This window comes from Manihot esculenta, chromosome 9 (genome assembly GCF_001659605.2).
Source record: "Manihot esculenta cultivar AM560-2 chromosome 9, M.esculenta_v8, whole genome shotgun sequence".
Taxonomy (NCBI): domain Eukaryota; kingdom Viridiplantae; phylum Streptophyta; class Magnoliopsida; order Malpighiales; family Euphorbiaceae; genus Manihot; species Manihot esculenta.
In genome coordinates this window covers 32,739,092-32,765,506 of record NC_035169.2, presented here as the reverse complement: position 1 = coordinate 32,765,506, position 26,415 = coordinate 32,739,092, and the positions used below count along the sequence as shown (strand labels likewise).

The following is a 26,415-nucleotide window of genomic DNA, read 5'->3' as shown; positions in this document are numbered from 1 at the left end:
TATCATACGTCAAGCTCGGTCCATATACATTTCATCATTAAAACATTACATATAGATCATGTACAAAAGGGTTAACCATTCATTACTAGGGCAAAGCACAATTCTATCCATAAAACATCATTACATTACTTTACATTTCATTTTAATCCATATCATGTCCACTACTATTCTATTACATAAACATAACTGTTACACTTGTTGACTTCCCTTTCTACCTCTGCTTGTGCAAACCTGGGGGTTAGGTGAAAGGGATGAGCTAAAAAGCCCAGTGAGCAGAACAATAAAATATCACTATAAAAATATGCTTTCATGGAATGTATCACAACACAATCAATACACATCAAGGATGGACTGACCCAAAAATCCCTCTACTCTGTGCCCGGCCCTCGATGGAGCTCCACAGGACTTCTATTACATACATAAGCTCTGTGTCGGGCCCTCGGTGGGGCTCCTCAGGACTTCTGTTACATATCATGATATTTAGAGGGCTAATGGGTCGTCCTGTTGTCCATTCACATCAACATCAAATAATGCAATGCATCATATTCGTGAATTCTAATGCAGTCAACCTATTACATATCATGATGCATGAACATGCTTAAAACATTTGATTTCTTTAATATAAAAAGAGTTATGTTCTACTCGCCTCTAGCTGAAGCTTAACTAACTCTGTAGCAGCTAGCTCACTGCTGGTCTCTTCGGTCTCTCGGGTCCGAACCTACACAGGCGGACTCAAATGAGGGACCAAACATACTCTATAGAGACCCTAAACATAGCCTCGAAAACCCCCTAAAACATCATAAAATATGCATGCAAAAATAACCCAAAACCCTTATAAAACATACTTAAAACATAAAAGAGGGTATGGATCTACACTTACCTCTTGAAGAATGAGAGGAGAGGCGATCCAAACTTGGAGATTGGGAGAAAAGTCTCCGGAGGTCTCCAAGCTTCCAAACTTTGGTCTTTAGCTTAAAAACTTCCAAAAACAACAATAAAACTCATTAAAAACATGGATGATTGTAGGAAAACATAAAATCAACCAAAAGAGGACGGAATCCCACCTATGCCCGAAAGTAGAGAGAGAAAAATCGTCTATTTTCGGGCAAGGGGCCTTTTATAGGTGGCTGGCCAGACCACCTTCAGGGGCCAAAGGTGCCTTTGCAAGAGGCCAATGTTCAGCGGCCGAACCTGGCTTTTTTCTCCTTGGTCTTTTCTTTCAAAACTCATTTTCTTTCTTCATTAAAACCATAAGAACATGAAAAAATATTTTAGAAAACCTTTATTTTCACCCTTCTAAGGGATTCCGGCCTTAGGATTCCGGATTCCAACGAAGATTCCGCCGAAAAATTGGAATCCCGATGCCGGAGCTTAACCGGGTGTTATAGGGAGTAGCTGCGATTTTCACCTTGGCAGATGCCATTGAAATGGCAAAAAGGGCAAAAGAGTGTGTTGATTGGCAACCACTACAGCAGTACAATTGGAATTTCAATTACAGAAATTCTGGTTCGATAGGGATGCAGCAGTATAGAGGCAATTATAGTGGGCAGCCTTCTAAGGTTGTAAATTCTAGCAATCCTCAGAGTACTATGGAAGAAAGGAGAGACAGTAAAGGAAAGGCAGTCACCACTACAGCAGAAAAAGGAGGCAGAACCAATCCTTATTAGAAGCCAATAGGAGACATATGTTACTACAGCAGGCAACCTAGTCACTGATCAAATAATTGTCCAAAACGTAGAGGAATTAATACTGATCGCCGACAGGTTAATGTAGTTGAGCAGGTGGCTGAAACTGATGAGAAAGTGGATGACGTGACAGATCTATTGTTGGTTCCGAAGTTGGAGAGGTTACCTATGTGGTGAAGAAAATCTTATGCTCAACAAAATAGGAGAATGAGACGCAAAGGAGGAAGATTTTTTAAGCAAAGTGTCGAGTAGAAGAGGCAATTTGCAGGCTAATTGTAGATAGTTGCAGTTGTGATAATCTTATAGCTAAGCAATTGGTGGAGAAATTGCAGTTGTCTACATAGACGCACCCTTCGCCATATAAAGTCGGATGGATTAAGGAAGATCTGACAATTAGGTCAACAGAATCTACAACGTGCCTATCTCGATCAGTAAATCTTATACTGAACTGGTTAATTGTGATATTTTGGATATGGATTGCTGTGGAATTTTGCTAGGTCGCATTAGCAGTTCGATGTTGATGCTTTGCATAAGAGTAAGAATAATTTATACATGTTCACGTGGAATCAAAAGAAGATTACTATCTTGTCTTTCGGTAAACATTCTGAAGTGGAAGGGAAGAATGTTGTTATTGTTTTCACGGGAGTGTAGAGGCTATCAGGCACAGTTGAGAAATCTGGAGGCACATTGGCTTTATTGGTGAGAGCAAAAGGTGCAATGGAGGACGCATCATCTTTACCACCACCCGTCAAAGAGCTGTTGAAGGAGTTTCCTAAGATAGTGGAGGAATCATCCAAGCTTTCACCTCTGTGGGATATCCAACATCAGATTGATCTCATTCCTAGATCAAAATTATCGAATCTGCCTCATTACAAGATGACTCCAAAGGAGAGTGAAATCTTCCAAGAACATATTGAAGAATTACTGAAGAAGGGGCATATTCGGGAGAGTATCAGCCCCTGTGGAGTACCTGCCCTATTAGTTCCAAAGAAAGATGGGACTTGGAGAATATGCGTGGATAGCAGTTCCATCAACAAAATTACAGTTCAGTATCGATTTCCTATTCCACGACTGGATGACATGCTGGATTAGCTATCCAGGTCCAAAGTTTTCTCCAAAATTTACTTTAAAAGCTGCTATCACCAAGTTTGGTTCAAGGAGGGAGATGAATGGAAGATCGCCTTCAAGACTAAGGAAGGCTTGTATGAGTGGCTAGTTATGCTCTTTGGTTTGACGAATGCACCTAGCACTTTTATGCGACTCATGACCTAGGTTTTACGTCCTTTCTTACGCAAATTTGTGGTTGTTTATTTTTATGATATCTTGATTTTTAATCATAGCGAAGAAGAACATTTACAATATCTCCGTCAAGTTATGACAGCCTTGCAAGAAAGTGAGCTGGTTATTAATCTTAAGAAGTGCATTTATATGACGAAGCGCGTTCTGTTCCTGAAATTCATTGTTAGTACAAAAGGGATACACGTTGATGAGAAGAAGGTAGAAGCAATACAGAATTGGCCCATCCCCAAAACTATTTCTGAAGTTCGCAGCTTTCATGGCCTTGCTACTTTCTATCGACGGTTTATCAAAAATTTCAGCAACATTGTTGCCCCTATCACAGATTACTTGAAGAAAGAGAGAGTGCAGAAATTTGCTTGGACTGACGCTACCAACAATAGCTTTGAAGATATTAAAGATAAGCTTACTTCTGCCCCTATTCTTGCTCTACCTGATTTTGATAAATTGTTTGAGGTTGAATGTGATGTTTGTGGAGTTAGGATTGGTGGAGTATTGTCACAGTCTAAAATGCTTTCTTTAGTGAAAAATTGAATGAAGTTAGGAAGAAGTGGTCCACTTATGAGCAGGAGTTATATGCAGTATTCCGGGCTTTTAAAGCTTGGGAGCAATATCTGATGCAGTGAGAGTATATTATTCATACAGATCATCAATCTTTGATCCATTTTAAAACTCAAAAACATGTGAATAAGGTGCATGCTTGATGGGCAGCTTACTTTGGAGCCTTTCATTATGTCATCAAATATAAGGCTGGCCATAGTAATAAGGTGGCAGATGCTTTGAGTAGGAGGGCTACTCTGTTGATTACAGTTAATCAGGAGGTTGTAGGTTTTGAATTCCTAAAGGATTTATATGCTACAGATGATGACTTTGCTAATATATGGGCTAGAGTCCAAACTCACCATCCTGCTGATGGGTTCTTGATACATGATGACTTTCTTTTTAAGGAGAACAGGTTATGCATTCCTCGATCTTCTTTGTAGGAAAAGATGATTCGGGAGATCCATGGAGGAGGTTTGAGTGGTCATTTGGGGCGTGACAAGATTATTGCTGGGTTGGAAGAGCATTTTTATTGGTCATAATTAAAAAGGGATACAGGTTGGATGGTCCAGAAGTACCTAGTTTGTCAAACTCCGAAGGGACATTGGCAGAATACAAGCTTATACACTCCACTACCTATTCCTGCACATCCTTAGGAGGACTTGTCTATGAATTTTATTCTTAGTCTTCCATGTACTCAACGTGGATCTGATTTCATTTTTGTTATTGTTGATAGGTTCTCTAAAATGGTGCATTTTATTCCTTACAAGAAAATTAATGATGCTTCTAATGTGGCAAAACTGTTTTTCCAAGAGATTGTTCGCTTACATGGCGTTCCTAAGACCATTACTTCTGACAGAGATGTGAAGTTTGTAGCTTATTTATGGGTGACTTTATGGAAACATTTTGAAACTGAACTTCGATACAGTAGTGCTGCCCATCCCCAAACTGATGGACAAACTGAAGTGGTGAACCGCATGCTTGGCAATCTTCTGCGCTGCATCTGCAATAACAAGAAAATTGCTTGGGATCTTGCTTTTGCTTAAGCAGAATTTGCTTACAACAATATTGTCCACAGCTCCACAAAGATGTCATCGTTTGCTATTGTGTACATAAAAGTCCCAACGCATACAGTTGATTTTATTGCCCTATTCACAAGTTTTCACAACAGTATTGCAGCAAGCAACTTAGCAAAACAGCACATGGATGTTTTCAAACAGGTACAACAATGCATTATAGAAGCCAATGACAAATATAAAGCTACAGCTAATAAACATAGGCGTTTCAAGCCCTTCAATGTCGATGACCAAGTTACAGTGTACTTATGCAAGGAGCATGGTGGAGGACAGAAAAAGCTTGATACCAAGAAGATTGGTCCATTCTGGATCATTCAAAAGATTAATGACAATACCTATGTTCTTGACCTCCCACATGAGATGAAAATTTCCAAGACATTTAACGTGGCAAATCTATTTCAATATTACCCTGTTGATGACAACTCGAGATTGAGTTTTTTACAAGTGAAAGGGAATGACATAGAGCAACTAGTCTTCAACTTTACGGCAGATTTGGACCGGACTTAATTTTTGCTGCCGATGTCCGATAGAGACCCATGATAGATTTTCAGAAAGGAAATTTCGAGACACATGATTTTCAAAAATGTAATGAGGGCCGCAGGCCTGTCACAAAGTTCGATATGAAAATTCTATCGTTTAGGGAATCAATTTTACATTTTAATTATTTATTTTGAATATTTTGAGTATTTTCATATTTTTACATATTAGGATTTTGTTTCTATTATAAATAACCTCCCTGAACTATTACCTTTATTATTAGAAACTCACTTTTTAATTTTTAAAAATTTTTAATAAGACTTTTCGTCTTCTAACCTATCTTTTCTCTTATATCGTCTTAGTCAAATGATATTGGTTATTCTTTAGCCTTTAAAGAGTATTATTGAAAAACCGCATGTCTTACAAAGGATATCTCTAGAGAATTACGAGAGGCCAATCTTGCATATGAGCGATTCAAATCTTCATGTTTCAAAAGTTGAGCTGATTCCTTGCATAGAATTTCCTCACGTGGAATGATTGACATCATGCCAACATGAGCATATCGCTTAGTGGCCAGTTCCCCAAATGGAAACCAATCGCCAATAGCAAAGTTCACAGCCTCCCCACAATTGAAGCCTGCAATGTTCATAAAAGCAGAAAATAGGCATAGACTGCAACGAAAAGGACCTGACATTTTCTAAGGAATGAAAAGTAGGTAAATGTAATACATTGAGATAATTCTTACCATTACTAAATCCAGCATGATATGCTCTAGGAAAGGTGACAACAAACTCCCCTTGCATCTGCAGAGCCTTGTAAACTGGCACACCGTGTTTTAGCAAGATACTTGGTGGAAACATTGTTGTTTTCTCTGCAATTTCTTTGAATCTCCATCGTCATTATCAATAGATAAAAGTTCTTAATACTTTAATTTCATTATAATTATAATTTTTGTTGTTTAAAATTAATTTTAATATATATAGTTCGCCAATCAAAAATATAAATAAATGTAAAAATTTCAAATTTAAATTTTATCATACTTAGATTAGATTACATTATAAAATATTGTCAATTATTATATTATATACTAAATATTAAATTGAAATTAGTTAATTAAAATACAAAAAAAAAATTTAAATAAAATGTTGAACATAGAGAAAGGCTTAAATTTTCTCTTTGTTATTATATATATATGGTGAGAGAAATAAATAGATAGATAATATAATGAAGCGTGATACATATATCCACCAAATTTCGTATAATTTTACATAAAATAACAAAAATGATTAATGAACATAAAATAAGATAATAAAAAAATGTATAAAACAATAACAAAAATATCAACTTTACATAAAATAATTAAAGTAATTAATTTTACATAAAACAAAAAATTTTATAAAATTATGGAATATCATAAAATTATTTTACATAGATAAGAAGCAACATTTGTAAATAAAATAACTAAAATATTTTATTATCATAAAATAATAAATTTAACGATCAACATCCAATGTTATTCTAATTAATAATTAAAAAAATTAATTTATAGAAAATAACAAAAACAACAAATTTAAATAAAATAAAATAAATAAGTTATAACTTTGTGCAAAATAATAAACTTTGTCATCAAAACATATTATACTTTTTAAATGTTTGCATACACGCTATAATTGCAACAAGTTATTTGCTACTTTTTCATAATATATCTAAAAAACTTATAATTTTATAACGAAAAATTAAGATACTTTAAATAAAATTAATTAGCAATATACTCTAATTATTATTCTTTTTCATCCATAATTTTTATTTATTTTTTTATATATATAATAAAAAATATATTTTTTTATTAAATTTTTAATTATACTCGTCTTGAATACATTAAATTTTATTAAATAATAAAAGATATTTTAAAAAATTTCTTAAAAATAAAATAAAATTAAATAGAGTTATAATAGTAAATTTATATGATACTATATTTAAAAAAGAAAAATCACAATAATTTTGATATAATAAAAAAAAGATAAACAAAAATTATAAGATAAAAAATATAAGATATCATATTAAAAAAATCTAAAAAAAAAGTTTCATTAATATTCAATCGACAATTAAAATTAAATATCTTGCAATTTTACATAAATTAAAAAAAAAAGTAATAGTACTCCTAAAATCATAAGTTTATTTTACATGGACCAACAAAAATAACAACTTTACATATAAAATAAGTAAATAATAAATACTTAGCATAAATTTTATTTACAAAATTTAAATTAACTATTATAAAAAAAAAAAAAAGAATCATTGTGAAAGTTGCTTGTTGAGAGTGTTAAAAAATGGGAGAACAATAGCAAAACCAAAGATAACATAAGTTCTAAAGAAAAAAGGTTGCTTTTTGCTGTTGCGCTGTGAAAAAACAAAATATCTATTATGGATTTAGCGACGAACATTGTCTATATTGAAAAAAATATTACGGTGACATCAGCATATTATTATAATAAAGATAAATTAATGATAAATTTTTAAAAAATTAATGATAATTTTTATTAGTGATCCTTCGCTAATTCGTCAAAAATATTAAAGAAACACTTAAAATAAAATATTTTATTATTTCTTTTATTTCAAAAGATTCGGCCGCTGCACATACTCCTCTCTTCCCACACGATTTAATTTAAATTCTACATGATACAACTCATACCTCACCCACAAAAAAAGGACTATTTGATCATCATCGGTTCAGTCAAGATGGTGACATTTCTGTAACTTCGCACCACCTTTGATTAGGTTAAGAATGTTTGTCTTAGACTCAAATGTAATGAGAAGTAGAGCCTAATCTAAATTGATAAAAACTTCATTAATTAATTATTGCCAACGGTCAATACAAAATTAATATAATTCCTACAAACATGAGATTCATTGACTAATAATCCCGTAATCTTTTTAAATTTATAAAAACAATTAGAAATTATCATTACAACTCTCATTACATTGTAAAGACTTATCCAATTCATATTACTAATTTAAGTGTTGAAATCGATGATATTAGACACCAAATACCTCATTTTTATTTCTTGTTAGGATATCTTTCTCTTAGTTAAATAACCAAAGGACACTAAGGGAATATCATTAATCTCCAACTACAAATAATACAATTTATCAATTCTAAGTGATATTTCAAAAACAACCTCGCGTAAGATCAAGCGATGGATGTCTATATTTCCATATATAAAGCTGCCTGAGATAGCGACACTCCAAGCAACCCATTGTTCTTTACTAATTTAATTGCCTGTCCTTGTTCACTTGTTACTTGCACCTATCTTTCCAGCGGGGAGAAAACCAATGGGTGTGGCAGTACCACAACGAGAGAGGTGGGCGGTTGAAATGGCAGTGGTGGTGGTGGTGGTTGGGCTGCTAGCTATGGCGTCGCCCACCATGCAACTTAATGTGAAAGAACCTCTGCGAGGGACTGTCCAGAAGTCCAGTAGTGAAGAACCACGATCTATAGGCTTAATTGTAACTAAAATTTGCTGTGAGAAGGCACTTAATGAGTCTGGCATCTTTCATGTTACTTCATCTGTTGAATTGTTGGGTAATTAATTAACCTCTGCTTCAAACTCTTCTTACAAAACCTTCCTAGTTTCCTCCAAAAATTTACAACTCTGTGCCGTGATTTTTTTGTCCATTTCTCAGGAAGAACATTCGTGCTTGGAAAGATTCATGGAGCCGATATTGTCTACGTAAGAAGTGCCAGTAGACCAGCGGTATATACATATATATTTCATTAAAATTTTGTATTTATATTTTATCAATTACGTACATGCAAGCATGTATTGAAATTTTAATAAGCAATGAATTAGGCAAACTTGGGCATAACATTGCAAATCATGGCTGATAACTTTAAGCTTGGAGGAGTTATCCTTCTTGGGCTTGGTCTTGCCCTTACTGACTCATTGAGCGTCGGCAGTGTTGTTATACCCAGCCTGATTGGTTCCACTGGAGTTTGGACATGGCAGGTATTTACATATATATAAACGTCAAATCAAGGCTTCTCACTTAGCATGCTGAGTTTCTTCATTTGTATATGTATTTATTGTGTAGCCATTCCAAGCAACAAAGGAAGGTCCGCTCAAGTTCGGAGACTTCAATTTTCCATATCCTGGGGACAATTTGCTTGGAAGCGTAAAGTATAAAAAATCACAGATTTACATTCATGAGGAAGTAAAAGAAAGTTTTTGGATTCCTGTTACTGCAGAATGGCTCCAAGTTGCATCTAGGATTCAGGTTTGTTCATGCATCTTGTAGTTTTGAAATTTTCATTGAAATTTCCCAGCAAACAAATATATATAAAATCCATTTTATATATATGCTGCAGGTAGACTCAGTTGAAGTTTTTCATGGATTGAAGCTCGCCAGCGCAGATGTGCACTTGGACAATGAAAAATTTTACAGACGCTTTCTTAACTTGATTTTTGGTGCCTCAATTTCGGATACAACTAGCATTACTGGGGCATTGGTTAGTGAAAATTTAAACGATCACTATAAAAATCTATCTCAGATTAAATTAAGTAGTGGAAACAATGAAAATTAATTAATTAATTAATGCAGGGAGCTTATTCAAACAATCTGCGACTTCTTGTGGTGCGTGGAGTTTCGGGCAATGACACAGATATGGTTGCTGCAAATGCAATGAAAGTGGTGGACCGCTTCATTTATCTGATTAGTGTTCCTCCTGCTTCTTCTTAATTCTTGTGATGATCACTCAAAAATATTAAATAAGCTTGTCCTTTGAGTACTAAATAAGCTAGCTAATGTCGTCTACGTACTCATTTGGATTTTGTAATGGTCTGCTATTATAAATAAATAATAATATTAATATTTTCTATTCAAATTTTCAATTATTAATTTTTTTAAAAAATAATTTATCGGTGAAGTAAATGGACTCAAGGCCAATATTAATATTTTTTTAAAATAAATGTTAATCGCAAACAATGCTGTCAATTGTAGTTTTATTTTTTGTTTGGATAATCTTAACATAATTTTTTTTTTAATTATTATTTTAATGTTAGTAGAGATTCAAATCAATATAAGAGAAGGTCAACTCCAGTTCACCGGCTTCAATCATCCAATGGATGGAGAGCATCTGTAAATAAATTATAAATAAATTTTTTTTTCTCTTAAGCCTCTGAACTTTAAAGAAAATATATAATTAAATACATTAAACAAGTCGATTCTAAGAGAACATAGAACATGCAAGGAGAACTAAGTAAAAGGGACTACCAACGTCCATAAGAAAAGTCCAAGAAACTAATTAGCACCCTAAATTCTTTAAAATTCAACTCAATCCAGCTGAAAAATAAAAACAAGAGACCGCCTATTTTTGGAAAAACTACCGATTGTTGTTGCTGGAGGAAAAGCCAGTTCACATGCTAGTACGAGAAACTCTCATAATAATGGCCTTGAAGGCCATACGATCAAAGCTTACTGAGGCATAGAGGAAAGAAAACAACTTAACCCACCAACAAATTTTATATTAAACAGAGAAGGAAGGTAGAAGCCAAATACACGCATGCAGTTCAGATTAAGTACATATAGAGAGGTCCCTTAAGAGAGAGGATTTCATCTTTACTCACCCACCTCCTCTCCATCTGGGTCACAGGAGATGAACCCTTAAGAAAAATAAGCAAGCCAAGTGTTAGAGGTGCAGCCATCTATGACGCTGATGAGTAAACTACTGTCCTTTCACATCCAAGCCCTAAGATATTTATGTCAAAATATTTATTTAAAAGAAAATATTTGTTAATTATAATTTTTTTAAAATACAATCATTTACTTATAAAACATATATTTTTTTTATTAATTTATCGTACGATATATGAATGGTGTTTGAGCCCTCCTTCTAGGCTTGTATTATGCTTTGTAAGCATAGAGATTTGTAGTGAAGCTTATAAGCTGGATGGTTCATAACAGCTTTATCTCTTTTTCTCTGCTTGGATTTGAAGTTTGGCTTCCTTGCAAATGATAATGAAGTGTGTGATATCTAACAAATTACAAGTTTACAAAAAAAAAATAACAAAAATGATTATTTAACATAAAATAAGATAATAAAAATTGTATAAAACAATAACAAAGATACCAACTTTACATAAAATACTTAAAAGTGATTAATTTACATAAAGCAAAAAACTTTATAAAATTATGGAATATCATAAAATTATTTTACATAAATAACAAATGTTTATAAAATAATTTATATTCCAATTAATTTACATAAAATAATTTGAAAAAACAATTTATAGAAAATAACAAAAATCACTAATTTACACAAACACAAATTTTTTTTTAAAATCATGTAATATCATAACATTGACAATTCCGCATAAAAAAACAACAATAACAAATTTACATAAAATAACAAAAATAAGTTATAACTTTATGCAAAATAATAAACTTGATTATCAAAACAAAATATATTTTTTAAATATTTGCATATACACTATAATTGCAACAATATATTTGCTGCTTTTTCGTACTCTCTGAAAAAAAAATTGTAATTTTATAACAAAAGAATTAAGGTACATAAAAAAATAATTATAAAAAACTACAATTTGATTTTTGACTCTTTTTTTTCAAATAAAATTTTATAATTCAATTTGTTATATAAAAAAAAAAATCATATGCTTTTAGTACTCCATTAACAAAGTATAATCTTTTTTAACACCTATTATGAAGATATTTAAAAATTAATTAAAAATAATTGTTAATTTAAATATATAACATTTTAATTCTGAAGATTTAATAAAATATATAAAATATAAATTACATTTCTTTTTGATTTATTTTTTATTTAATTTTTACTTATATTTTATATATAAGATATTAAAATTTAATAAACAGAAAGATTAAGATGTAAATATAAAAATTTGTTAATAATTATAATATTTAGTAATTAATTTAAAAAATATAGAGATTAATTTTAATTAAAAATATAATCTTCAAAATAAGAGATTAATTTTATTAATTAAATAAAATTTAAAAGAATAAATTTAAAAAATATAAATACTAAAATATAGTAATTTATCTGTAATATTTGATGGATGTAAGGAAAAAAGTTTCCTTTACTAACAAAGTAAAAGTAATCTTTTTATTATAAATTAAAATATAAAATTTTATTTTATTTTTATAATTATTCCTAAGTAAAATTAGTTACATTTAAGTACAAAAAAGACACTCCTACTAATTATTATCAGATATCATTTTAAAAAAACCTGCAAAAAATAATAATACTCCTAAAATCATAAAATAAATAGTTTTACATAAAATAACGAAAATGACAAATTAACATTAAATTAAGATTAGCATTTTTTTTTAACAAATAGCACCTTTAAAATAATTAATTTACATGAAATAACAAAAACATAACATTTTTACATAAAAATATGTAATGTCATAAGATTATTTTTATAAAAAATAAATAAATAATTTTTATTTTAAAAAAAATATGTAATGTCAAGAAAACCAACAAAATTTCTTGAGCAAAGCACTCAAATTATACCTCGATAACATTACAAATTAAAAAATAATTATTTAATTTTTCAATTTTAGTAAAATTTATTAGTTAATTTTAACGTTTTTAAAAAATATATTAAATCGCCATCTATATTACATTAGAAGTAATTAACTAAACGGAGAGAAATATATTAAGCCATCCTCTATATTACATTATAAGTAATTAATTAAACAGTCCCTTCATTTAATTTAAAAATTATTGAAGTACGAAATAATTGAATTACTCTTATTTTTTTTTTTATAATTCCTATTTAATTAAATCTCAAATTAAAAAAAAAAAAAAAAAAAAAAAAAAAAAAAAAAAACAAACTAACCTCACTGAAACCAAACTCAGGTGCTTGCCAATTAAAACCATTTTCATCTTTTCATTTTTAAATAAGTTTCGCAATCTAATTGGTGTTGTTTACAATAAGAATTTTGTTGCTTCTATTTTAATTGTTGTCAATTTTATAAATATTAACAATGTAGTCACTTAGTCTTTCAGTAATTAATATAAATATTATTTTAAAAACAACCTCGTGTAAGATCGAGGCCGTGATATTTATATTTCCGCATATAAAGCCGCATGAGATAACGACTCTCCAAGCAACCCATTGTTCTTCACTTGTTGCTTACACCTACCTCTCCGGGGAGAAAACCAATGGCAGTGGCAGTAACACGACGAGAGAGGTGGACGGTTGAAATGGCAGCGTTGGTGGTGGTTGGGCTGCTAGCTATGGCGTCACCCACTATGCAACTTAGTGTGAAAAAACCTCTGCGAGGAACTGTTCAAAAGTCCAGTGAAGAACCACGATCTATAGGTTTAATTGTAACTGAAATTTGCTGTGAGAAGGCACTTAATGAGTCTGGCATCTTCCATGTTAATTCATCTGTTGAATTGTTGGGTAATTAATTAACCTCTGCTTCAAACTCTTCTTACAAAACCTTCCTTAGTTATAATTTCCTCCAAAAAATTACTACTCTGTGACGTGGACGTGATTTTTTTGTCCATTCTCAGGAAGAACATTCGTGCTTGGAACGATTCAAGGAGCTCATATAGTCTACGTAAGAAGTGCTAGCAGACCAGCGGTATATACATATATATTTCAATAAAATTTTGTATTTATATTTTATCAATTACGTACATGCTAGCATGTACTGAAATTTTAATATGCAATGAATTAGGCAAACGTGGGCATAACATTGCAAATCATGGCTGATAACTTTAATCTTGGAGGAGTTATCCTTCTTGGGTATGGCCAAGCCCTTAACGATTCATTGAGCGTCGGCAGTGTTGTTATACCCAAATGGATTGCCGCCACTGGAGTTTGGATATGGCAGGTATATATATATATATATATAAAGTTATAACCAAGTTTTCTCACTTAGCACGCTGAGTTTCTTCATTTATATACGTATGTTGCTTGTGTAGCCATTCTATGCAGAAGAGGAAGATGAAGGTCAGCTCAAGTTCACGGAATTCAATTATCCAGAGGGGGGAGCCAATTTGCTTGGAAGTGTAGAGTATGAAAAATCACAGATTTACGTTAATGGGAAAGTAAAAGAAACTTTTTGGACTCCTGCAATAATTTCTCTAGAATGGCTCCGTGCTGCATATAAGACTTCGGTGCATCTTGTAGTTTTGAAATTTTCACTGAAATTTCCCAGCAAACAAATATATATGAAAATCCATATTAATTATATATATGTTGCAGGTAGAGTCAGTTGAAGTTGTTCATGGATTGAAGCTCGCCAGCGCAGATATGCAGTTGAACAATGAAGCATACAAAAAGTTCCTTTACAAAACTTTTGGGGCCTCAACGGCGGATACAAGTAGCTTTGCTGGGTTATTGGTTAGTGCAAATTTTAAAAATCGCCATTTACGAATTAATTGGGTTTGGTTAATTAATTATTTAATTGCAGGGAGCTTATACAAATAATCTGCGATTTCTTGTGGTGCGTGGAGTTAGTGGCGGAGAAAATGAAACGGATATGGTTGCTGCAAATGCAGTGAAAGTCTTGGACCGCTTCATTTTTCTGATTAGTGTTCCTCGTGCTTCTTCTTAATTCTGATGATCATCACTCAAAAATAAGAAATAAGCTTGTCCTTACTAATAAATAAGCTCGTCAATGGCGTCTACGTACTCATTTGGATTTTATAATGATCTGCTGCTATAAATAAATAAATAAGTAATTATTACGTGCTGAAACTTTTTCATGCCCGGAAGTTATTAATACACAGCTCCAGGTTTTTTCCGTTTTCTTAAATTTTGGATGGATCCTATATGTTAAAAAAAGAAAATGGCTCAAAATTAATAATGAATTCAGAAATTTTATTCAGAGATTCAATTTTAATAAATAATTATGTCAAAAATATACATATATATTTTGTTAAAAAATTTATAAAAAAATTAATAAAATATTATAATTAAATTACAATTTATCTATTTTTTATTAATTAAAATATATTAATAATACTTTTATTTTTAATATTTATAAATATATCTTCCTAAGTAAAAAATAAATCGATAAATAATTTATCATTTATTATATTATAAAATCAATTTTTAATAATATTTATTATAAAATAAATTATTTCATGCAAATTCATACAAAAATTAATACTGTAACATAACTATTTAATATAATATTTATTATAAAATTTATTTTTTTAAATTATCTAACCCTATGAAAATAATATTTTCATTTTATTTTCTTAAATTTAAATAATCTAATTTATTATCTTTAAAAATAATATTTAATTTATATTTAAATATTTTTAAATTTAAATTATTTAAATTATAACCCATTAAATTTATATTTTTAAAGTTAAATTAATTTTTAAATTTAAATAGTCTATAAAATTTATTAATTAATAAAATATTATTTATAAAACACTTTTATTTATAAAAATTTAAATTGATTTCTCTTTTTAATTATATAAATAAATTAAAAACTAATTATGTGAAATAATTACTTCTTAATAATAAAAATAGCGTATAAAATTAAATTATACAATGAATGAATAATTTTTTTAAAAAATTATATATTGAAGTTGAAATTTTAAAGATAAAAAATAAATTTTTTAGATTGAAAAAAATAGAGAATGAGAGGGATAAAATAAAATAAATAATTAAAATTAGATGAATTAAATAGTATTGAATGGGATGATGATTTATTTGATAAAAAGATTTAAAAAATTAATTTTATAAATTATAAAATATTTTAATTGAGTGATTTAATAATAAAAATTAATTAATAATTGTTTTTAAATAACAGACTTAATAGTAACTTTTTTTATTATATATAAAATTATCTAAATATCTCTATAAAATTTGAAAATTTTCCGATAGCATGGATGGCCTCCCTAAATCCCTCATTTCCAAAATCAAATGCTGTTATCCATTACTACGTAAAATAACGAGTGAAATTATTTGGTACTTTGAGACTTCCTTGTGGCATGGCTTTCCAATATTTCTAGTCAACAAAATTAAAGCAAAATTATTTTTTCATTTTTAAGATATAATATAATTAATGGGTTTATTTTTTATTTTTAAAATCCAACACTTTACTTTTTTAACTTTAATTTCATTCAAATTCAAAACTTTTCCATTCAAAAATTCCGTTAAATTAATAATATAAACGTAATTAAAAGAAAGAAAATAAAATATAATTCTAAAAATTACCCTTATCCTCATATTGTCCTTTCTCTTTCCCTATCCTTTTCCCACCTTCTTTCAAGCCGATTTCTCTCACCTCTCATAGTTGTTACCGGCTAGTCACTGTCCTCCTTATCAAGTGATGGACGACAGCGCGATGATAGTGGATGGCAGACGATGACTGGATGAACGAAATCAAATGAATATCATCTAGCAATAATGGCATGAGGGACGGTTGAATTTGATGGAATTAATTTTTACTAAAACACATAAAATAAGTCAATTAAAAAATAATGGTTGACCAATTGATTCCAAGTTTATGGCCAAATTTTCCTAAAATAAACAGCTATTGTCAATATAGCAGTGTTTGGCATACCTATTTATAAATATTAAATATTTTTAAGTTATTTAAAATTTATAAACATTTTAATTTTAAATAATTATGTATTTGATTAAAATGTTTATATGTGATTGAAAAATAATTGTTATGTTGGTAATAAGTAGTTTATAAGTATATTATTAAAATTATTAAAAATGATATTAAAAAAATATATGATGAAATTTTTAAAATTAAATGAGAGTAATATACTAAATTATTTAGTCAAACCTTTTTATAAACTTAGTATTTATAAGTATTAAGATGAAAAGTTAGTATATTAAATGAACCTTAATTAGTGTGTATTTGCACCCTCCATCGCTCAGAATGAAAAGGGCGATTTCATAATTCTTGATCTATGAAGATACATTGCTAAGTGCTCCATCTAAGTGCTTTTTAACAAAACCCCATAAAATTGTAAATTAGGGGAGATCATTTAGAACCATTAAATGCTTCTCGTCAAGTGCTTCAGAGCCCTTAAATATTAACCAGAATAGTTGAACTTCAAAAGCATAGGCTGCTATGCCGTGTATGTTGATTAAATTCTACAACAATACTAGCTATATCCACTCCAGTATCTCTATTTCCCTTGTGGCCTTTGCAATTCAGAAAAGAACAATCATCATTCACAGCAAAATAAATAAGGCTCCACAAGAGAGAGAGAGTACAAAATGCCAATTGAAATGTGTATATCAAGTATAATTTTACAATTGTGAAAATTTGACCAATATTGCAAAAGTTTCGTTTAATATGAATCTTACAATATACTCCTGTCCTGTAAGTTGATGGCAATAAATGGTGTTAATTATAGCTTTCTTTGATGTTTGAATAACCTAAACAAAATCTTTACTACTAAGCACTTGAAGGCACTTCAGAGGCGGACTTACTGAATTTTCTTGGAGTCTTCTGTAATTTGCAGCTTGTTCTGGCCCTCTTGCAATCACTCAAGAAGGGCAATAATCCTGTCAAGCCAAGGCAACCTCTCTTATTAGACTTCACCACATCAGAATCACCATTATCATCTTTCCCTCTGGCATTAGTGGCTGTCATTTCCTTGATGGATTCACCAGTTCTTGTAGCACCACTTTCTTGCCTTTGCAGGTCATCATTCTGTCGTAAGAAAATTGAGTTTAAAATGGTCATCTTAGCGAATTGATACTTGAGCCAAAGTCTTTCACCCCTTGTTTGGAATAAAAAAATTTCACTAAGAATTCAATTCAATTCGATTCTTTTCTATAATTTTCTTGTTTGGAATGGAATATTTCATTTCTTTTCTAATTTAAAATTTTCAATTTTAAAAAAATAATAATAATAAAATCATGCATCATTTTGCAAGATGTTAATTAAATTTTAAAATGAATCACGATTAAACAGAGGAGCAATGTAAGTAAATCGTGAGATTATATTTCAGGATGGCTACTCCCTTTTGGATATGGAGGGTCTTTTAGCATGGCTTGAACTGCGTATACCAGAGTTCATAGGGGGAATATTATCTCTTTATTGTGTAACTAAAGGTTCAATGAGCCTCCACACAAGCACACAAAACAAGAAGAAAAAGGAGAGGTATTAGATAAGGTAGCACTAGAGATTTTAAAAGTAAGAAGGCTGGCATTCTGTTAAAAGCCCCGGCAAATTAGCTTCGCCCAATTAATCCCAAGCTAGAGTGTTATGATAGTTTCAGGATTTAGTTCAGGCCTTACCTTGCTATCTGGAATGCGTTCACTTTTCTTGCAAAAGTTTATTGCATTTGGCTGCAGGCCAACATTATTGCCATATTTTGTCTCTTTTTGAATCTTCCGCATTATCCCTTCTTCCTCCAATTTCTGGGCCAATTCTTCCATATCCCGTATGTTCTCCCTTATAAAGAGATTACGTTTGCCTCCACAAGGACAGTCAAGAGACTTAATATCTGAAATTATCCACCAAATGAAAAAAAAAAAATCAATATGGTGCGAAAAAGAAATATAGAGACTTTGAGTAGTTGAGATGTTGGAATGAATCTTTAAACAGCCATTCTTTTACTGTGAAAATGGCAGAGAAGATGAAAGCACTTATTGCACTCTAGGAAAGCCAAGTAACTGTCCCGTTTACAGGTGCCACAGATGATAGTTCCATGAGTATTCGATAATAATATTGACGATTTAAGTTTTCCACATTATTCTTTAGCTTCCAAAGAGCATTATTGAAAAACCGCATGTGTCTTACAAAGGATATCTCTAGAGAATTATGAGAGGCCAATCCTGCTGATGAGCGATTCAAATCTTCATGTTTCAAAAGCTGAGCTGATTCCTTACATAGAATTTCCTCACGTGGAAGGATTGCCATCATGCCAATACGAGCATATCGCTTAGAGGCCAGTTCCCCAAATGGAAACCAATCGCCAATAGCAAAGTTCACAGCCTCCCCACAATTGAAGCCTGCAATGTTCACAAAAGCAGAAAATAGGCATAGACTTCAACGAAAAGGACCTCACATTTTCTAAGGAATGAAAAGTAGGTAAGTGTAATACATTGAGATAATTCTTACCATTACTAAATCCAGCATGGTATGCTCTAGGAAAGGTGACAACAAACTCCCCTGGCATCTGCACAGCCTTGTAAACTGGCACACTTTGTTTTAGCAAGATACTTGGTGGAAACATTGTTGTTTTCTCTGCAATTTCTTTGAAAACTCCATCCTCATTATCAATAGATAAAATGTCATGAGCATACACATTCTCCAGGACTACTTTTTCAAACTGTAGACCTGCATAACTGGGTACGCCATACCAAGTCTTTGGAGCACCAGTATGATCATAATTAATGCTGAAAATGGGAAATTCAAGGTACATGGACAAAAGTTAAGGACTTGAGAAGTAGACAGAGACACGGAAGCACCAGAGAGCATATTTACCTGAATAAATAGTGATCTTCCACATGCCATGCAAACATGCTATATACCATTCCAATATAAAGCATGGGATTTGTCACTCCCTGAATATAAATAAAAATATGTCAAGGAAAAGCTCAAAAACACAATGAAAATATTTATCAAGGCATGAAATTATAGCCATACTGGTATTTCATTTTCAACCAAAAGCAATACGGAATTTGGCAGCTTTGGCAGAGTCTGAGATGAAGAAAAAAAAATCTACTTTGAGGATGCAATGAAGAAAAATTATGGAGATGAAAAACAGAAGTTAAAGAATTTAAGATAAAAGAAAAAATACTATCAGAAATAAATGGGAAAGATACCTTCAAGTTCCATTTGCTTGCTCCTAGTTGATCATCAGGATCACTAGAAAAGGCACTACCATCAACATTGATTGCATACTCTGCAGTTTCTTCCTTCCCACAGGACATTTCGAGCCAAAAATTCTTCTCCAAATGTTCAGGAGAAAGATATTTGGAACTAGAGAATCTACAAAAAAAATTTTCATCTGCCATACTCAAAAGTTTTGAAGGTGTATTCTCTGCAGAGAACACAAGCTCAGACATTATAAAACTTGCATTTTATTTAACATCCAAATGAAAATAAAAGCAGCAAATAAGAGTCCAAAATGCTGTAGAGATTATAACTTAATATCTACAATACCAAGAAACATACCTCTTGCCTATTGAGAAAGTAAACTTGTCATCCATATTGCATTCAGTGAGCCGAAGTGGTTGCACATAAGTTGGAAATTTGAAGTCCCTTAGTACCTCAGAAGCTGGGACAGAAGGCTTTATAGGAGACACTAGGGGTGTAATCGAGTCGAGCCGAGCCGAGCTTTGTAAAGCTCAAGCTCGTTTATTAAAAAAGTTTGGAAGCTCGAGCTCGAGCTCGAGCTCGACTCGAGCTCTAATATTTGATTCGAGTTCGGCTCGAGAATTAAATATTATAATCGAGCTCGATTCGAGCTCGACTCGTGAAAGGCTCGTTTGATTTAATAACGAACCTAATTCGAGCTCGAGCTCGAAAAGCTCGATTAAGAAGCTCGTTAATAAAACTCGAGCTCGAATTCGGAAAGCTCGATTAAAAAACTCGTTAAAAAAGCTCGAGACCGAGCTCAAAATTAAAAAGTTTGGTTTGAGCTCAAGTTCAGACTCGAGCTCGAATTAATAATTACACTTTAATCAGTTTTTAATCACCATTAATTTAACTAATATAAAAAAAAGAGAGTGTACATAAAAAAAATTACGTAACACAATTTATAATTAAAATAACACAAATAAATATAAATTCAATGACATAATAAAATTAGATTACACACAAAGTTTAATATCAAACGAATAAAGTTGATTCCAACTTCCAACAGTTGAAACAAGCTAATATAATTTAATTATCTTCATAATCATCTTCATGTTTGTTCAATTAGTTAACTTGAATTTCAACTTCAACATCCATATAACCTTAATTAATTATTATTAATATACTTTGATAATTATTATCATCTTTTATACTGTATGCTTAATTATATACAAAAAATTTTTATAATTATATTTTAATTTTAAAATGTATATAATTTTTACAACTCAATTTATCATGTAGTACTATAATTTTAAAGAATACTTATTATAATAATTAATATTGATTATTTGTGATTATACATTAATTTTATGGAATCTTATTATAATAATTATATACAAAAGATTTTTATAATTTAATTTTAAAGAATATTAATTATAATAATTAATCTTAATTATTTGTAATTTTCAATACTATAATTTTCAAGTATTTATAATAGTTTAAATTTTATAACTTTATAGTTATTTTTATTTTTTTAATAATATATGAACTTGTTCATAAATTTATTTAACGAATTGGTTCACCAATTTATTTAAACAATATTACTCACGAGCCTATTTAACGAGCCTCGTGAGCCTTCTCAACGAGCTTGCTCGCGAGCCTTCTCAACGAGCCAGCTCGCGAGCCTTCTCAACGAGCCAGCTCGCGAGCCTAAAAACGAGCTAGCTCGCGAGCCTTAACGAGTCGAATACTATGGAGCTCAAGCTCAGCTCGTTTAAGTGACGAGTCTCAAAATTGAGCTCAAGCTTGGCTCGTTTAAAAAACGAGCTGAATTCGGTCGAGCTTTTATCGAGCCGAGTCTCGAGTAGCTCACGAATAGTTTGGCTCATTTACAGCCCTAGGAGACACAATCTTGCAAATTCCTAAATTTGAAGTTATAATTTGTTAAACAACACCGCTGAAAGATTTGCCATGACATGGAATCATAAAAGGTCAGCAAATTAAAAGATCTATCTTGTTTTTTATAACGCTGGAAATTTTGCACATCCCTTGTGAAAACTATAATTAATTTGACACGAAACAAGTAATTTTTAGCGTATGGAATCTGTGCCCCCATATTCTCAAATAATGGAGAATGAAGGATAAAATTCAGTCTAACATCATAATCAGCATTAATAAGATCAAGTATAAAAAGGAATGACATGCCTGCACAAATGTATTCAGGGAGTCATAATAAATTTAAGTGTACTTATATTGACAGATTATATTTTCATAGGATGTCCATAAGCCTGACATCTCAAAACATAATAGTGGAACATGAATGTCAATTTCACATGCCATAGTTAGATGCCTCTGCAGCAATTTTCTGTATATAATTGAAAGGATCCTCAAACTCCTCATAAGATGGGTGGTAGATAGGACATTCCGAAATTTTATCTGTCCATTCTAAATCAATCAAGCCACATTTGCCTGCAGTGCGCTTTGAGGAGATATCCTTTTCAACTGAAGGTCTATTGGATTGAGAGAATGAACTTTTCTTGGTCCTAGTACTCCTTCCACATGATGAAAAAGCTTTCAAAGCAGTTTCCTTACTGGTGGTTTTCATAGTGTTAACACTTCCAACTTCAGAAATACCGTAAGATATCGTTATCAAAAAACCTTCAAATTCTTAGGCCTATTCAGTCCCAAAGTATAATATTCTCTTCTGTTCACCTGTGAAGCAAATCAGCTGAAAACTACCATTAGTATTCTCTTTAAAAATAATTAAAAAAGTTATAGAGCACTTGAAATATAAATATGGGGCATCTAAATTAGGGAAAATAAGATTGGTTCCTCTATGTTAGTGGAGCAGGTTAAGTAACTCACTAATGCTTTAATCAAATATGCCTTGTAATTACCAAATTCGCGTCAGAGAGCAGATAACAATTGGCGGAATATATTGATTGCCAAATAAATAAAAATGTTACACACATAATATTTAAGAAAAATTATGCACAATTCTAATTAGGTTAGATATTTGTCATATTACCAATCTTAGAGCTCCTGCAATAATTTTACCTTGTTATACATGGTAGTTGTGAGTCCGTGATTCCTGTTAAAAATTTTCAGCACGCGTTAACAAAGCACAAGAGAGAAAGCCACGTCTGTGTCTTACAAACAATTTCACGTAACATTCTTTTCCCTTCTTTACTGAAACAGAAAGAATAGATATAATTCATCTAACTCAAATTTCAGCAAGACTAGCAATGAATCATGAAGGAATAAACAGACCCCGGCCTGAAATTACGGAATCAATCTCTACTACCCCTGCTTGGTTCCGCCTAATAAATATACCCTAATAACAAAGTAAAATTGTTCCTTTTTAACGGTTTGGCAGGCATGAGATTCATAAAGCCGCTACTGATATTGAACTTGAACATTATTCCATTCTCATACTTCTACTCCATCATCAATTGCAAATAAGCCAAGAGAAGCAGTATTTGTAAACAGAAAGCTTTAGGGAGTTATTTAACAAAGTAAGCACTCCTGGTAATTGATGGGTGTCACTATACAAACAGATTGGTTTTCTAAATCACATTAAGTACAATTTTTCTGGTAAATACGTCCTAAATCCGGTTACTTCCGGTAAATTCAAAAGTTCATCATACATTAACCTTTTGAATTTATAGAAAATTTATATTTAACTTGGGAATTTCGTGAAACTTAAAAAATCAGAAGTGCCATTAATGAAAAAAAAAAATCCATAGATACTCAAATTAGTTAATAAGTAAAAACAGCATAACCCAATATTTCAATATAACAATGCACATTTATGTACTAACACAAACAGTCTGTTTGGTTAGCAATAAAACTAATTAAGTAAGATCCAAGATAAAAAGAAGAAAGAAAGATAAGGGAGACGCAGGAAACTCTCATAGTATACGGTCTTATTTGTGCATTAGTGCAAAAAGTCGCTCTTCGCTTTCTTAGAATTTCTGTGCAAGAATCCATAAGAAAAGGAGAGAGTAGTTTACCGGTGTTAACAGTCTCAGGAAAAGAAAATGATTTCCCAGGAAAGTCGAAGTCTAAGAGAAACCGAGAGAAAATCCTGCAGAAGAAACCGGAGTGGTGTCTGGCTTTTATAGTTTTACAAAGGCAATATAGTGTGAATGATTTAGACCGAGATTTATCATGTGTAGTCACTTTGACATTACGAGTAACCTGTTACGTTTGCCACGTCAACTAGAAACTCTGACGTGGAAGGTGGACCAATTTTCATTGGTGCTTGTATTCGACAAAATAGCCAAAAATTTCTCCAAATTTTGGAGGATATTTACCCAATTATTTTAACTTAATTTTGAATAAAGTAACAGTGTGCTCACTAAATTTTTTTTAATCCACTAAATGTTTTTTAATTCACTAAATTATATACGATGATATGTCCTCTTCGTGAGCTCTCCTGTAGTCTTTTCTCTTTTTTCCCCGTATTTCCTCCAATTTCTGCAGTGACGTGTCCTTATGACTTCGTTCACTTGTTTTTTCATTGTCACGAACTATTTAATTTTTTCCAGCATATAGATTTAGTCCATCTGTCAATTTAGTTTCCTTTATGAATTTGATCCTAAATGCACATAAATTTTTTTTTACTGTTCCATCAAATAAGTTAGATTTTGATTTTTTGAGTCTTAATCATATTACGTCACACCTATTAGTTTGAGGTTTGAACCGCATAGCATAACTAGTATGTTGAGTTGTCATAAAACTTGCCACGACTCTTTTTCTATGGGCTTAAAAGCATCGAGGCAGCCGAGATCAATTCTTATCAATATTTTTTTTAATAAAATTTAAACTTTAAAAATAATGAACTCAAAAATACAATAAAAAAGTAAGAAAAAATTCTCAATCAATCTCGAAATATGTGGCTAGCTCGAGTAAACTCATGAGTTACACCATTAACGGATCTACGAATAAAATTAATAGAAATAAAAATTATCTCTAAGATTAAAAAAAAAACTTGTAATAAAAAATAAAACTATCAAATGATGACATATCATAATAATTGGATTAGAAACAGCTCCAACCATTTTATAAATATATAAGAATATAAACGGATAGAATATTCATAAAAATCAAATTATAATTTGATATGAATATTCAAATCCATCTCAAAATTAATTAAAAATTAATATAAACTATTTGAACCAATTTCAAATTCAATTATTATTATTATTCAAATAAAATTGAAAATCATTTAATCTCATATATTTTAATTAATAATTTATATAAAAATATTTTTTATTAATAATTTTTATTTAAAAATTTAATATTTTTTAAAAAATTAATTTTAATTTTTAAATAAAAATATATAAATAATATTATAAAATATATATCTTTATATTAAATTAATTATTTATATAAACGATTTCAAATATCAATACTCTATAAATAATAAAATTTAAACTCGATTCGAATCTATCACAAATATTATTTTTTAAATTTAAATTAATCGCAATTTCAATTATAACCATTACGATTATATTTTAATGTATAGTTTTTGAGACTATTTTAGTTTTATTAATTGCTTTCTAACTTTATTATAAAATGTAAATTGTATTGAAATTAATTTCTTTAGCTCTTAAATCCCTAAATTATTTTCAAAAAGCGATTATGTTTGAACTTTTATTTAAAATCTAATTAGTCTAAAAATAAAAAATGTGTTATAAAATCAATTATAAGATGATACGTGTCCGACAACCTTTAACTTTATCCATTAATATTTTAATAGATAATTTATTAAGGTCTTCTTGTGATTGAGATAAGTTAATTCAATAACTTTAAGTTATCAAAAATTAGACTTATCATGAAGATCCAATTAGTTAGTTGGCCCACATTGACTTGAACTAAATTAAAATTGAAAATCAAAATGTAACTCATTTAAACCTTATTTAAATCAAATAAGGCTGTAGGTAAACTAATTTCAACTGTAAGAAAGCCTATTTCATGGAGATCTTAAAGACAACCAACTCTATTGCTCTAAGGGAAAGAGTAGAGCCAGGCCCTTCCCTTTGGTAGGGCACTGCAATTGCACTGCTGCGGCACCACCGAATGCGCCGCTGCGACACTTTCATCCCTTTCAAAACATTTTCCGGTCGTTGGTATGGCACGTGCCCCTTTGTCGTACCCTCCCTCCGCCCCTGAAAAGAGTCGATTATTTAGTATTCCGTAATGCCTAGAGAAATATCTTTTTAACAAGTTACACATATAAATATTTATGATTTAATTTAAAAAAATATTAAAATATAAATATAATTTATACATAAAATATTTAATTTTAATATATAAACTACATCAATAATACTTTTAACTTTAAATATTAAAAAATAAAAAATTATTATTAGTAAATTGCCTTTTTATTCTTTGAAAATTTTATCAAAAGTTATTTAAGTCTCAGTCAAATAAAACGATCTACTTAATCTCTTAAATTAATATATATATATAATAATTACATAAATCCATAAATTTTTTAAAAATAGTCACTAATACTTTCATTTACAAATTAAAAAATTGGAACATTTAAATTT

The 26,415-nt window shown here is 30.6% G+C and overlaps 2 protein-coding genes and 1 pseudogene across 3 annotated transcripts in view; 2 read left to right on the top strand and 1 right to left on the bottom strand.

The window, feature by feature from the left end:
- The window catches only part of LOC110622581 (bark storage protein A), an 88,521-nt gene extending 78,574 nt beyond the window's left edge, over positions 1-9,947 (top strand). Inside the window, exons 1-6 of one of the 2 annotated variants that reach the window (XM_021767012.2) lie at positions 8,242-8,657; positions 8,759-8,829; positions 8,926-9,081; positions 9,167-9,349; positions 9,441-9,581; positions 9,674-9,947. In XM_021767012.2, coding sequence (XP_021622704.1) covers positions 8,408-8,657; positions 8,759-8,829; positions 8,926-9,081; positions 9,167-9,349; positions 9,441-9,581; positions 9,674-9,811 — 939 coding nt within the window. In that variant the 5' untranslated portion in view covers positions 8,242-8,407 and the 3' untranslated portion in view covers positions 9,812-9,947. Of the gene's footprint in view, positions 1-8,241; positions 8,658-8,758; positions 8,830-8,925; positions 9,082-9,166; positions 9,350-9,440; positions 9,582-9,673 lie in introns of those variants that run through there. The other variant, XM_043959621.1, reaches the window with a different exon arrangement.
- A 3,233-nt stretch (positions 9,948-13,180) lies between these two features.
- Positions 13,181-14,823, top strand: LOC110622500 (bark storage protein A). Its single transcript, XM_043959622.1, has 6 exons — positions 13,181-13,518; positions 13,632-13,702; positions 13,799-13,954; positions 14,046-14,240; positions 14,329-14,466; positions 14,537-14,823. The coding sequence occupies exons 1-6, from the start codon at positions 13,275-13,277 to the stop codon at positions 14,678-14,680; spliced, it is 948 nt and encodes a 315-aa protein (XP_043815557.1). The 5' UTR covers positions 13,181-13,274; the 3' UTR covers positions 14,681-14,823.
- A 2,677-nt stretch (positions 14,824-17,500) lies between these two features.
- LOC110622499 lies at positions 17,501-22,548 on the bottom strand (annotated as a pseudogene).
- Between the last annotated feature and the right edge of the window lie 3,867 nt (positions 22,549-26,415).